This window comes from Equus przewalskii, chromosome 4, assembly GCF_037783145.1.
Source record: "Equus przewalskii isolate Varuska chromosome 4, EquPr2, whole genome shotgun sequence".
Classification (NCBI taxonomy): Eukaryota; Metazoa; Chordata; class Mammalia; order Perissodactyla; family Equidae; genus Equus; species Equus przewalskii.
This window is the reverse complement of record NC_091834.1, coordinates 94,670,368-94,684,524: the sequence shown is the minus strand read 5'-3', so window position 1 is coordinate 94,684,524 and position 14,157 is coordinate 94,670,368. Positions and strand designations below refer to the sequence as shown.

General features: G+C 38.9%; 1 protein-coding gene across 1 annotated transcript; it reads left to right on the top strand.

The window, feature by feature from the left end:
* The first annotated feature begins 5,413 nt into the window (after window positions 1-5,413).
* On the top strand, window positions 5,414-12,126 carry LOC103542229 (serine protease 58-like). Its single transcript, XM_008509165.2, has 5 exons — window positions 5,414-5,792; window positions 6,571-6,724; window positions 8,334-8,584; window positions 10,963-11,099; window positions 11,787-12,126. Exons 1-5 carry the CDS (start codon window positions 5,753-5,755, stop codon window positions 11,934-11,936), a joined length of 732 nt encoding a protein of 243 aa, XP_008507387.1. The 5' UTR covers window positions 5,414-5,752; the 3' UTR covers window positions 11,937-12,126.
* Window positions 12,127-14,157: the final 2,031 nt, after the last annotated feature.

The following is a 14,157-nucleotide window of genomic DNA, read 5'->3' as shown; positions in this document are numbered from 1 at the left end:
TATTACCAATTTCCATCCCTTTGTAACTCTGGATGGCACATTTGTAGGGAGCAGTGCTAAGCCCCTAATATTGCCTTATCAATTACACTAGGATGGAGCCCAAATTCCTTAGCCTGGAATTCAAGGATCTTCAATATTTGGTCATAACTAACCTGTCTTGTGTTATTTCCTTAATTCTTACTGAATTGCTTTTGTATTTGCATATACCTAAATTAACTTCACTTATAGCTCTTCTTTGTTAAAATAAGAAGACTTTGATCTACATTAACTAAAGAGGCTTTTCTCCAGAAACAAATGAGTTTGAAGATTTTCTTGTTCCTAGTGAAATATTTTCCTACCTCATCCCATCACCACCACCAGTATACGCTTACTCGCCTAACCACCTCAGGCAGAGGGAAGATTCAGAGACCTGACAAGATAAGTGTGATATATAAAAGCTCAGGGCAAGCCCAGAGAAAAGTATGAAAAGGGAAAATAAATCATTTTTCTTGATGCCAACCAGTAGTCCCTTTTCAGTATATCTCACCATTTTCTATCTCTTATTTTGTTTAAAATCTAACTCTTCACAATTTGTGAATTTATATTAAAATGTGAAACATATATGCTCTTTGACCTAGCAACTTAACTTCTAGAACTCTAGCCTATTAAAATATGCATGTAAAAACAGAAAAAAAGATGTATAAATGTGAGTGTATCATTTAGGGGTCATTCGGTTGCAAGGAACGGAAAATCCAATTCACAGTCTTTAAAAATGTACTAATGGAATCTTAGAAATCGGAAGGGCTTCGAGGATGGTTTGATTGAGCAATTCAAAAATGTCATCCAGGACCCAATTTATTTCTGTCCTTGCCCTCTGCATTACAGTCAGCTTTGTCCTCAGGATAAAGCCTTGTGATCAAAATGGCTCTCAGAGCAATACTCTCCCTTGTCTGTATCTAGGGAGAGAGATAAATAAAGTTGCTCCCGGAAGATCTAGGAAGCTTCTTTCCCAGAAGGCCCTGGCAGACATCATGTCATGTCTCTTTAACTGAATTTTCTCATTTGCACATCTCTGAGCCAATAATCGAATGGGATTATGCTGATTAACTTACAATTAAGTTACAGGGCATACCATCAGAGCAAGCAGTGACTTTCCATTCTGCAATAAACATGGCCTTCTTGGTATATGTTTGGTTAACTGAATAATTATAAAAGCAGTTATCAAAAGAAGAAGGAGTGGATGTTAAGGAGGCAGCCGCCAAGTCCACCAGAATAATCAAGGATGCTTATTGATGCATTATCTACATAAGCCTGAAAATCAAGACACAATTCAAATATTCATTAATAGAGGATTGATTAAATAAACCTGGTATGTCTCGCAGTGGACATTATAGCTATTCTCTTCACTTATCCAACCACCTACTCAACAAATACTTATTGAGGGCCTATTATGTGCCTGACTCTGTTTTATGCACCAAAGATATAGCAGGAAAGAAAACAGTCAAAACTTTGCCTTTATGGTATATACAGTCTTATTGGATACATAGAAAATAATAGAGACTATAGAATATAATGCTGATCAATGCAAATGCCACAGGAAAAGTGAACGATAAAGGGATGGATGACTAGACAGCATACATCTGCTTCTAAACTATAATCAAAGAAAAACGTCAACAGACCTATGAAAACATACTACAATTTAAAATAAAAAGCCACTTTGTAGAGTCAGAAGAAATATCTCTCCCTAAAATGTATTTACTACAAATAAATACCCAATTCATGATTCAATAAGATCCAGGAAGACATGGTAGCTTTGTAGCAAAAACAAAGAAATGTAAAGAGGTAACTATCTGACATTAGGAACAACTGCATAGAGACACACATTTTTTTGCTTCTCATGTCTAATTATAGTAACAGATAAATTTACCTTACTTATCACTTGATCCTGAAAACTCTGAGAAGATGGCTCTCAATTGTCAACTTCATGGTTATGACCTTTAACAGCTACGTAAAATAAAGCAATATCCACACTTACAAGCTTAGTTGCTTATGTAAATATTATTTTTCAGATAGACTATATAAGCAGGGTAGAAGTAAGTTTACTTCAAATTGGTATATTCTGTAATCCAGTTGTTAGTTTTCCCATTGACAAGCAAAGAATTTCAACATGTGCTCAGGATGAATTTATCTAAGAAAACTTGCTGTAATAAAACAAATAGAGGCCTCTTTTTCCCTAGAAATCTTAGTTGATTTATTTTTTAAATGCAAACTATTCTAATGATTTATCTTTTATAGCACGTAACTTTAGTATTGAAATCAAATTTTAAAATACCTTTAAAAACTAATTTACTATCTTAGTATTATTTTAGTCTTTTTTATACTTTTAAAAGTCAGTTAAGAATGTTTGTCTTGTTGAAAGGATACAAATACAAAAGTCTTTATTTAGTCTTTGAGATACTCAGTAACTCTGAGTGGCTCATTCTAATCATTTTTTATTTATCTAAGCCAAGGAATCTGCCTAAATGTACTCTTACCATATTATCCAGCAATCACACTCCTTGGTATTTACCCAAGAGAGCTGAAAACTTATGTCCACATAAAAACCTGAACATGGATGTTTATAGCAGCTTTATTTGTAATTGCCAAAACTTGGAAGCAACCAAGATGTTTTCCCATAGGTTACTGGACAAACTGTGGTCCATCCAGACAATGCAATATCATTCATCTCTAAAAAGAAATACACTATCAAATGATGAAAAGACGTGGAGGAACCTTAAATGCATATTAAAAAATGAAAGAAATCTATCTGAAAAGGCAGCATACTGTATGATGCCAACAATACAACATTCTGTAAAAAGATCAGTGATTTCCAGGCGTTGGGATGGAGTAGGAGGGACGAGAAGGCAGAGCCCAGAGGATTTTTAGGGCAGTGAGAATAATCTGCATGATACCATGATGGACACCTGTCATTATACATTTGTCCAAACCCACAGAATGCATAACACCAAGAGTGAACCTTAATGGAAACTGTGGACTTTGGGTGATAGTGATGTGTCTATGTAGGTTCATTGAGTGTAACAAATGTACAACTCTGATGGAAGATGTTGATTATGGTGGAGGCTATGCCTGTGTGTGGGCAGGAAGTATATGGAAAATCTCTCTACCTTCCTCTCAATTTTGCTATGAATCTAAAACTGCTCTTTAAAAAAAGCCTTAAAGAATTGTTAACATTTTTAGTGGGAAGGAAAATTATAGAGAATGGGAAGAGCAAAAGAGATAGTTTTGCAATGCCTGATATACTCTTAATGAACAACTCTAAATGTAGTTGTAATTAGTGAGTTTTTGTTGTTTTTGTTTCTTATTTCTGTTGTTACTTTTTTGTATCTTTCTCAATAAACGTGTGATAGGTATAAAACAAAAGTAAAGTTTGTTTTTAATGAAATTCCCAGGATGTTTAGTTTATAAAATTTACTGTTAACACTTACCACCTTACAAAACTCTCGTTATTTATACTCATCTCCAAGGAGAAAGCCAGCTGAGAACGAGTACAGCACAGAGCAGATTAGGACTACTGATTGGCTCCCCCCTCATCCTCCCACATCTTTTCAGTCACATTTGTCAGCGGATGTTACAAGCGAGACATGTTTAGAACTGGAATGGGTAGTAATTTATCTCAGCAGAGAGAGCTGTATTGGATTGAGGAGTCCTTAAACCCACAGGTGCTCAATAATTCTGAATCCCTGACTTGAGGAGGAACCATGTTCCTGGACCATACTGGAGCCAAAATACACAATTCTGTGGACCAGGAACATACTGAAGGTTTGATCCTTCTTAGGATTCAGGACTGATTTCTCACTTTTGCAGAGGTGCAAAAATGTAATAATAATCATAACTAGTATTTATTATTTTCTATGTGCCACACACTATGTTTATGTGCTTTTAAATAATATTTAATCCCCACAACTATCCTATGAGATAGGTACTAATATTCCTCCCATTTTGAGGCTTAAAGAGATTAACTGGTTTTCTCAGGATAAGGCAGCTAGGGAATTCCTGAAGCGAGAAATTGAACCCTAGAAGCTGGACTCCAGTCCATGCTCTTCACTGCTATTTTAGTAAACATGGAAATTTCAAAAGATTTAAGGACTTCACAACAACTTTTGGACATTAAGATAGAAAGTCGTCCCCAGAAGCTGGAAAATATGGGGATCTTAAGGTTACAATTATTTTATTTAACAAGCATTTATATGGCATTTACTGTTTGCCACTAGAACTCACTGTTCTAAGCACCTTATAAATGGAAAATTTGAACAGACAAATAATGAATAAAGAGATTGAATCAGGAGTCAAAAACCTCCCAACCCAGAAAAACCAAGACCAGACGGTTTCACTGGTGAATTCTACCTAACATTTAAAGAATTAACGCCAATCCTTCTCAAACTTATCCAAAAAAATTGAAAAGTAAGGAACACTTCTAAACTCATTCTATGAGGCCAGTATTACTCTGATACCAAAGCCAGAGAAAGACAGTACAAGAAAATGATAGACCAATATCCCTGATTGAACTCACTATCACATATCTCTGTCAGAAAGTTATCATGTAAGGCTAACTTATAGAAAGGACTGTGGTGCATTGGAAAGAGTACTAAGTGTCAAAGACAAAAACTGAACAGGTAAGGAGATTGACCTTATTCAGACTATTGCAATAAGAAGAGCATCCAGATCTGAAGATCAGAATGTCTCAGCAGGATGGTTTTGCCTTAGACTTTTATAGGGAGAAATGCACAAGTTACAGGTGGAGAGATTCACAGTTGAGGTTGTTTTGCAATCAGGAGAATTCTCAACCAGTTAGCGAAACAGAAGTGTTTATCTCTATATGTTCAGCTAGTTTCAGGGGAAAAATAGTTCTAAGCTCAGCTAATCATTCGTGAGACAAAGTTGGAGGGTCTGTGTCTGGTCATGTCAGCAAGTTCAGGCAAAAGGGGAAAGGTCTGTGTTTGACCTTATCACAGGTAAACAAAGAAGTCATCTCAAGTCTTTTGGGAACCAAAAGAAAGAGTAGACAGTCTCTTCTAGCTCATGTGGTGATGGGCAATTCTCTGTGGCCCACCATTTCCTAGAATACAAAATTCCTGGAGAATTTTTTACTCACTGCTCTTTTCTGGGAGCACAAGACTCAGGTAAGGTTCAATATGTCAGAAGAAATCTAGAGACTCATTTCTGAGTCCTGCCTTTGCCTCTAACTTCCATGAGGACCACAGCTTCCTCATCACTAAAATGGGAGGGGAGGGGCCAGAGGAATGGTTTATCAAATTTATTTCACATCCCCATGTTTGATGAGTCTCTGAGAATGACAGAGGGACTCTCTGGAAGAAGGGAGATGGCAAGTGAGGCCAGAGAGAGAGGAGCCACAGTCACAAAGGGAAGAGGGGACAACAAAGAAAGGCTATGTCACAAAGAGGGGAGGAAAAATGTCAGCAGATACATCATCACTCCTGAGATTTTTAGGAGCAGAGAAGAGGCACCAGGGTCTTGACTTGGTCTGCTCCTTTCTCTCTTTCACTCATACCAGAGACAGCTCCCAGCCATGCCTTATACAACTGGGTTTTGATGAGGACTAGTTTGAAAACTGCTGTAAGATCCTTGCTTTTCCTCATGACCCTCAATTAATGTTTCTCCCCCAGCAGTTCTTGTCAAGGGCACTTGGACTGAAAATTGGGACAGTTTACAACTTGATCCAACTTGTCTGCTCCTGGTGAGATCACAGCCTGCCATGAAGTGCTGTCTCATCTTTGCTTTCATGAGTGCAGCTGGTGAGTCTGAGGCCTTGCAGTGGCCTAGAAGGAGATGGGATTGTGTAGGGAAGGGGAGGAAGGAGAAGCAGCTAGCCACAACTGAAGAGATAGGAAGTGGTGAACATTTGCTTCAATTAACTGTTGAAGGAAATGGAAGGAAACACTCTCCGTGTGCAGCTCATCCCGTCAGCATGCTCTCTAAGCCTCTCTGAGACCTGTGAACATGTTAGGTTATGTCACCACATGTGGCTTACTTTCTCCCAAGAGTCTTGGGTGTGTGACTTCCTAGACTGCCACTTTTCCTGGACAGCCACACTTCCTTTTCCCTGGGCAGATGGGCTTTAGAGGAGTGGGCACAGGAAAGGAAGGTGGGCTGGGTCAGGGCTCTGGAAGCCTCATGGTCCTCCCCAGAGCTTTGATCACCAAAGTCAGGCAGTATGCAATTTTTTACTTCCATGCTTAATTGGCAAAAGTTAATTAAAAATAATGTTTCTAAAGTAATAATTCACTTTTTTCACTTTTGTAATACACAGTGCTGCCAGTTTCTGATCAGCCTCAGACAAGCCCATGTGCTAGTTTAACAGATCTTTAATATAATTCTATCTCAAGCAAAGAGACATGTTGGTTTTCTTAATGTGTATAGCTTGGGTGACATGCATAATTCCCTCTGATTTAAAAAAAAATATTTAAAATAAGGTGAAGACCTTGATAATATCTTTGAAAACCTTAGGTTGGGAAAAACTGCCTTAGCCAACTCTCGCCTCTCAAACTTTTTGTCTCTTTCCACCTATGACAGTTGTTCTGGCCAACGATTCTAAAAATGAAAAGCTGGACTTACAAGAAGATTTTCCTGTTCCTTACATGGTCTATCTGCAATCCAGCCCAGAACCCTGTGTGGGGTCTCTCATTCACCCTGAGTGGGTATTGACAGCTGCTCACTGCCCCTTACCGTAAGTATCCCTTTGCTCTTGGGAGCTGGAAGAAATCTATTTAAATGAAAGTAAGTCTTATGAGGCATCTCAGCAAGTTTTAATGATATCCTAAGGGAATCAGAAGGTCCAGGAAGAGAGAGGCTCTTCTTCCCAATGGGGAAAATAATACACATTTTGGTGGTTTAAGAGGAGATCAATAGGAAGGTGTCAGAAGACTCTTTCTCATGGAGAGTAAATAATATTCATTCATTCAACATATTTATTGAACATTTACTATCTGCCAGGGACTGCTTAATGCACTGAGAAAACAGCGAGGGAATGAGATGGAAATAAGTTTTCCCTCATGGAGCTTACATTCTGGTAGAAGAAGTAAGCCAAAACAAATAAGTGGCCAAAGATAAAATACAAAAAGAGTGGCAAGCTGTAATACACCGGAATCAAACAAGAGATCTACCTTAGTTAGGGTGGTCATGCCAAGCCTCTTTGAAGAGATGAGACCAATAGGAAGAAGATGAGGCAGCCAAGTGAATAAAGCCTGGAGAATATTCCAGACAGAGGGAAGAGTGTACATAAAGTCCATGAAGTTGTAAAGATATTCAAGTATTTGGCAAACAGAGGTCAGTGTTGACTGAGTGTATAGAGTAGGAGGGATGTTCGCAGGATGAGGTTGAAGAGTTAGGCAGAAGCCATATGATGTGATGCAGGAAACAGGAGAAGGGCAAGGGGCACTGCACAAAATAATGCTATCCTTTGTAAATTTCAGTGTCTCTATTGTGATTGGGTGAGAGATGTGTCTTGTGACTGGGACCTATTCAGAGTTTCAGCAGTATACAAGGGTTATTTCAAACTCAGAGCTCTCAGCCACCTAGTTTTTCAAAAACAGTTTACTTGAACACAGAGTGAACCCTTGCTCTGCGCCTTATCAGAAATATAAAGGAAATAAAGACAGTTCATTCCTTCCAAGAGTTGAAGTTGGAAAATCTGATTTTTTTTTTCTCCACTAGATCTAATGCATGAACTGTTTTTGGTAGGGAATGGTTCTTGTATCTGTTGTATGACTGGACTCCTGGCAATGGAAATAGGTGGGTTTGAATTTGTCCAGGAAATATAAGAGAAAGTGGTAAGTGGGAATCCTGATAGACTATGTAGAGTCCGTCTTACCTGATGATATTAAGAGTCTATCTTACTTGGCCTGAGAGCAGCTGGGACGGGCCTAAGAATAGCCGGAAACAAAGGGTCCAATATGCTTGTTCTAGAGTTGCTTGAGGCTGTGTAGTATAGGCAAAGAGCTCTAGAATAATGGATTGTGGTGCCATCTCTATTACCTACTCATTTGGATTATCCAAATCTTAACAGTAAACAATAATAATATAATAACTAGACTGTGCTGAGAGTGTTCTAGGTGGTACATACCGTGATGTCAGGTTCTATACATACATTGACTCTAATACAATAATCCTGTAAACTATTGTTATTACTATTTTACAGACCAAGGCAGGTCACTTCAGTTCTCCGGTCTAAGAGATAAAATTAAGATGATTGGGGAAGGTCATTTCTGATGTTTGTCGCAGTTCTTACATTCTGTGACCCTGCTCTTTTCCATCTTCCTGCCCTCTTTCTTCCGAAGTGTTAAAATCCGACTGGGAGTTTATCAACCCAGCATCAAAAATAAGAAAGAGCAGATACGGAATTACTCATTGACTGTGATCTACCCTGAATTCAACAAAGAAACTCTGGAAAATGACCTGATGATGATAAAACTGTCCAAGCCTGCGGCACTCAACAGCCATGTAGGAACCATAGCCGTAGCTATGGAACACTTAGCAACTAATGATACCTGCTTTATCCCAACCTGGATCTGGAATGAGTATAAAAACCGTAAGTATTTGACTCTATGTTCATCCTGAAGAGACTTTGGAGTTGGGAAAAATGTGGAGGAATATACTTGAAGGAAATAACTGCTATGAGGTATTGTTCTTGACCCTAGAGTGATTACTGCCAGGACTTTATACTATCAAGAGTAGAGGCCAAATGATAAAATTCAAAGAGACTGATTGATGTAGGGAAGCCAATCTACACTGATGCATGGAGCAGGCAGTAATTGTTATATCTCTAGAACATTCAATAGACAAGAGTCCAGGGAACTGAACTTAAATAAAGTTGGGGAAACTAGAAGTCCTCACCTTAGAGATACTATTCAAGACATCCTGTGGCTGCTGATAGTCCACCAAGAAATTAATGGAACAGCAGTGAGAAAAACAAAAACAAAACAAGTGATATGGTGAGCCAACAGAGAATACTTCCCACTCCCCGCCATACCCAACCTTATGTTGATGGTGATTCATTCAAGTGGATTCTGAGAGATAAGAAGGTGGTGGAGGCAGCCATCTCTCACATCACCAGAGCTGTTTCCTTGCAGAGACCTCTTAGATCTATTGCTTCCTCCAATAGTTCTCACTTTGAAGTGGGGACTAGCAGGATTCATAGGGGAGTTGATTATTATGATATACTGTTGGTGTCCCTCTGGTCTGACATGCCTCTGGGAAAAATTGCCACCACCCAGGTTGCAGGCACACATCCTTCTACCCTCTGAACTCTAATTGGTATGAGCAGAGAAGGTTGGTCCCTCGTAGCCTTTACTTCATGTGGCTACTAATAACTCGTTATACTCTCTTTAGGTATTGTCAAAGGATGATGGAACCACCACTTGATATTTGAAATAAATTGATAAAGCTAAATTTATTGCTTATTATAGTAAGGAAGAGCAATGCTAAGCAGGCACAGTCTCACTGAGCAGAGCTGAGTACTGGGTTTATGTGGGATTTGTGGGAAGTTTCTATACAGGAACTGGAAGACCTTCAGAGTCTTAAGAGGGTTGACATCATCTGTGGAGGCACGATAACTTGGGTGAGATTTTTGTTGATTGTTTGGCACTCTGGGGCACCTTTATTAGAAGGGCTTCTGATTGGCTGAGTTTAAAAAGTGGCATTCATTGATTGGTTTGCTAAAGCTGTGTTGCTGAGGCTAGTTGCCATGGATACTAATCAGGCTTAAACTTTGTGCTGGTGCCTACAGAAAAAGCCGTCTGTTCTATAAAAACAAATAAAAAGTGGGAAATTTTAAAATCAATGTTTTGTAAAAAAACGGAAATAAAAAGTAGGGACTTTTATATTTCAGTATTTGTAACTTCATTTTCAATTTAGAAGCAACATTCCTGAAAATCTAAGTGAATATATTTTCTGAATAAATTGAAGCTTCATGATTTTTATCCTTAACTTTACGTCTTATTCAAATTAATTGCATCACATTTTACAAAAGTAATTTATAATATACCATTTGAAAACAAAATAAAACTGTACTGCAAGGGTTTTATCACACAGGCTCTGCAAGTCAGAATCATAGCGAAAAATTGTAATTCTATAAGCTTTCTGGTTCAAGGCTCCCAATATTTTTTAGTAATTCATTGTTTCAAAAACTTTCACCTAGTTTATTCTATATACGTCAATTGAATTCCCATAAAAACTTAAAACTCAACATAACTCCTCTCTTTTCTAACCTGACACTATCTGGTTTAATCTTCTTTAGGACATTAGATTGGATATACTCTATCAGAAAAATCCTGCTCCATAAGTAACACTAGGCTGTGGTCAATTTTTTGTTTCCTTCCTCCTGCTGCTCTCTACCGGAGATTAAAATTATGTAATACCTTGGTTAGAATCCTTGCATCCTGAGGCTAACAGTATAGTAATAATTGCTATGATTGAGATGAGCAATATGACTTCTGAGGGGAAAATTTATGTATATTAATACATATACACACATATATACACTTATAAATAACCCATTACTAAATAATCTATTTCTTTAAAAAAGCACTTTTAGACACATTAAAAATAGTTTTCTCCCTTTATGATTAAATGTAAAGAAGATGAAGTAGGTGCCAAAAGTAAGGGTTTCTTGGGAACAGTGGCTTTGTGTCTGTCTCTTTTCATAGTCATTCATAATTTTCTCGTGGATTTTCAAAGTTTTCTAAATTATGCATAGTAGAGAGAGAACTACAGATCTGATGGGACTTGATGCTCTGAATCCACTGCTCTAACACAGAGATACTGAACGAGGATCCTAAGAAGGATGGAATGTTGGCTATCTGCATTGAATATTCTCAGGGATTATTGTATTTACAAAACGGGCTGATCTCAACAGTATATATGATAAGGAAAACACCCTGAACTTCATTTGTCTTCTCTTTTCCACAGTTAGTGACCCTGACATCCTGACTTGGATAAACAAACATTCTCTTCCCTTCAATGACTGCCAGAATATGCTAGATGGAAGAATGATAGTAAACATCATGTGTGTGGGACAGCCTCTGAAGAGCATGTCTAAAATCAAGGTATCTTTCCTTTCCCCAGCTAGGAAGATAGCCAGGGCTCCATGAGGAGGAGAGGTGATTGCAAGAAATCAAAGGGTACTCATCCAACGGGCCTGAAGTCACTCTCCTCTCCCTCCTCAGTCTTTGGGGGGGTTTTTGTGGGGTTTTTTTCTTTTTTTTTTTGAGGAAGATTAGCCCTGAGCTAACTACTGCCAATCCTCCTCTTTTTTTTTTTTTTTTTGATGAGGAAGACTGGCCCTGAGCTAACATCCATGCCCATCTTCCTCTACTTTACATGTGGGATGCCCACTGCAGCATGGCTTTTGCCAAGTGGTGCCACGTCAGCGCCTGAGATCCGAACCAGCGCACCCCGGGCCACCGAAAAGCAGAACGTGTGAACTTAACCACTACGCCACCAGGCTGGCCCCCAGTCTTTGGTTTTGTCATTACTCCCCCTTCCCCTTTTTAGAGTGGGAGAGATTCTGAGTAGAACCATTTGTTCTTTCTCCTGCTTACACTCAGGTTGGATTAAGTTTGAACCAAGAGAGGTGAGACCTACGTGGATGTGAAGAGAGGGTTGTCCCCTCTCAAGAAAAATGAATCCACCCCCTTAGATGCCTCTGCAACTATAAAGTGCTACTTTTTGGGATTTATTATTGTTCCCTGAGAACAAAGAAACATTGATGTCTTGTTCCCTTTTCCTGGTAGGAAGTTTCAGCTGCTCCAGCCATCTGCAGTGGGAGGTTACGTGGAATCCTGTCCTGGGCAAAAGGAAGTGTCACCCTGGGAAGTGAAGGATTCTTCACAGAAGTTTATTCCTATGCAAGATGGATCATGAAAATCATTAATACCCACTGAGGCTCCTCTTTCCTCCATATCCTCAGTGCAATATCTTCATGATTTCTATACTGGATCCACAAATCTCTTGGTCTTTCTTGTTCTTGAACAGAATCCAAATGGAAAACATTCAATTAAAAAAAAAGTGACACTAAGAACTCATGCCATGACCCCAATCTCTTTACTATATAAACTGGAAAACGATAAGAAATTTAGCAACATCCCCACCATTTGTTCATTCATTCAAAAATTATTAAACCATCAGCTATTCCGTATGTACTGCATATGCCAAGGTTACATGAGTGAAGATGACATAGACTTTGTCATCAATTAGCCAACTTTAATATCTTGTGACAAGTGCTATAACTGAGATGAGCAATAAGTTCCATAAAAGCATAGAAAAAACCCTGCTGAGTGTCAGAGTCAGGGAAGATATCACCAAAGAGGCAGGCAAATTAGGGGAAAATACTGTAAAACTGAGGGTATAGTTAAATGAAAACCAGAAAAATGTTAAAAAACCAGGCATGTTCTGGAAAATATAAGTAATACTGGAGGGTATAAAATAAATTGTCTGCAGGGGAGGAGAAAGACTGATAAAAGATGATTATTTGTAGGTGAGCAGCTGTTAGATAGTGAAGGGCCTAGCCTGTTCAGTAAAGGAATTTAGATTTTTATCTTGTAGGCATCAGAGAGGGTATCTTTAAAGCCTCCATGATAGAGAGACCATTGTCGAATTTCTGAAGTGGGAAATACTAAGGAAGCAGAATCTGTGCAGTTTAGATGTATTGACTGTGAGTAGAAAAAGAAGGGGAAGTGTCTGGGATAATGCCCAAGTTTCTGACTTGGGCAAGTGGGCAGTTGGTGGTTCTCAAAGATGATATGGAGAGAACCAGTGTTTTCAAATGTAAAGGATTTGGAGATGTGGGCATGAATTAGAAGAGATAGGGTATATTATGTTTGAGATCCTTGAAGGGCATGGAGGTGGTCATTTCTAGTAGACAGCTAGAGACAAAGACCTGGATCTCTGATGATATCTGGGCAATAACAACTGGGGAGTTCTATGTTTATGAGTAGTAACCTCAGACTTTAGTGCAGCTCTGTGCTATAGGGAAGAGCTCTGGCAAGTGCTCAGAATTCTCACACTGGCATATAGTAGGGAGATGTACAGCATCCCAGACCTACTGTCCAGAGCCCCTAAAAGTGCAGAATTGAGAGGATTCTGAGTGGCCAAAAGTAGATGTCCAGAGTGATATACGAGAGGCTGTGGAGTTATGGGAAAGGGAGGGGCAATGTGATGTGACATGAAATCATGTGTTAAAAATGGAAAGAGGGACAGAGAGGGTCAGTGAGAGGGGAAGAGAGAATCACGCCACAGGAGAAGGAGACTCTGCAAAGAGTAAAGATGTTTGGAGTTCCATCCCATGAGGGAGATAGTGAGTCCATGTGTCTGTCTGTAGAGGTTACATAAGTGGGTTGGTTCTTGCACATTGATATACTCTGAGCCTGGACGCTTTTTCTCCCGTACCAAAGCAAAAAACAAACAAGCAAACAAAGCTAGGTTATGACTAAGACCACACCTTCTCCTGGCACATACACAACAATCATACTCTCAAATTTAGACACCGAGGCCATTTAACTTAACTGTGCTTCTTTTTCTTGTAATCTCTGGCCCATCCAAACCCCAAGCTTCTCTGTTTGCCTATCTTCTCTAGCAGCTTCATTCCAAGTTACTCCTGCTTTCTGTCTCTGATTCACTGCCCAATGCTCACTGCCCCCTTTATTGAATCACATCTATATTTGTCCGAGAGTTTTTAATAAGAGGCTCATCTCATCACTTATTGTAACTCTTAAATTATGTCTTCAACACTTACTGATAATCCTATATTTTTTCAGTCAATTGTCTATATATTTCTCCATAATGGGCATTTCAAACATTCTCCTCTCTCCTTCAACTTTCAGGGCTCGCCTTCAGTATATGACTTCTGGTTTATGAGTAGAGGGAGGTTGAAACCATCGGAAGACACCTCATTCAACTTCCTACCACCCAACCTGCAAATATATTAGTTTTTTTCCCATTCATTTTTTTTCCCCATCCTTTCTGGAAGCAAGGTACTATTATCTACAGCTTCTATCTCCACCTGTGATATGGATCTCATCTCCTCTGACCTCCTCATGGACTTGCTTTATTGATTATCTCTACTTTTCTGCATTTTTCAACTTCCCCTATGTATTGGCTTATTTC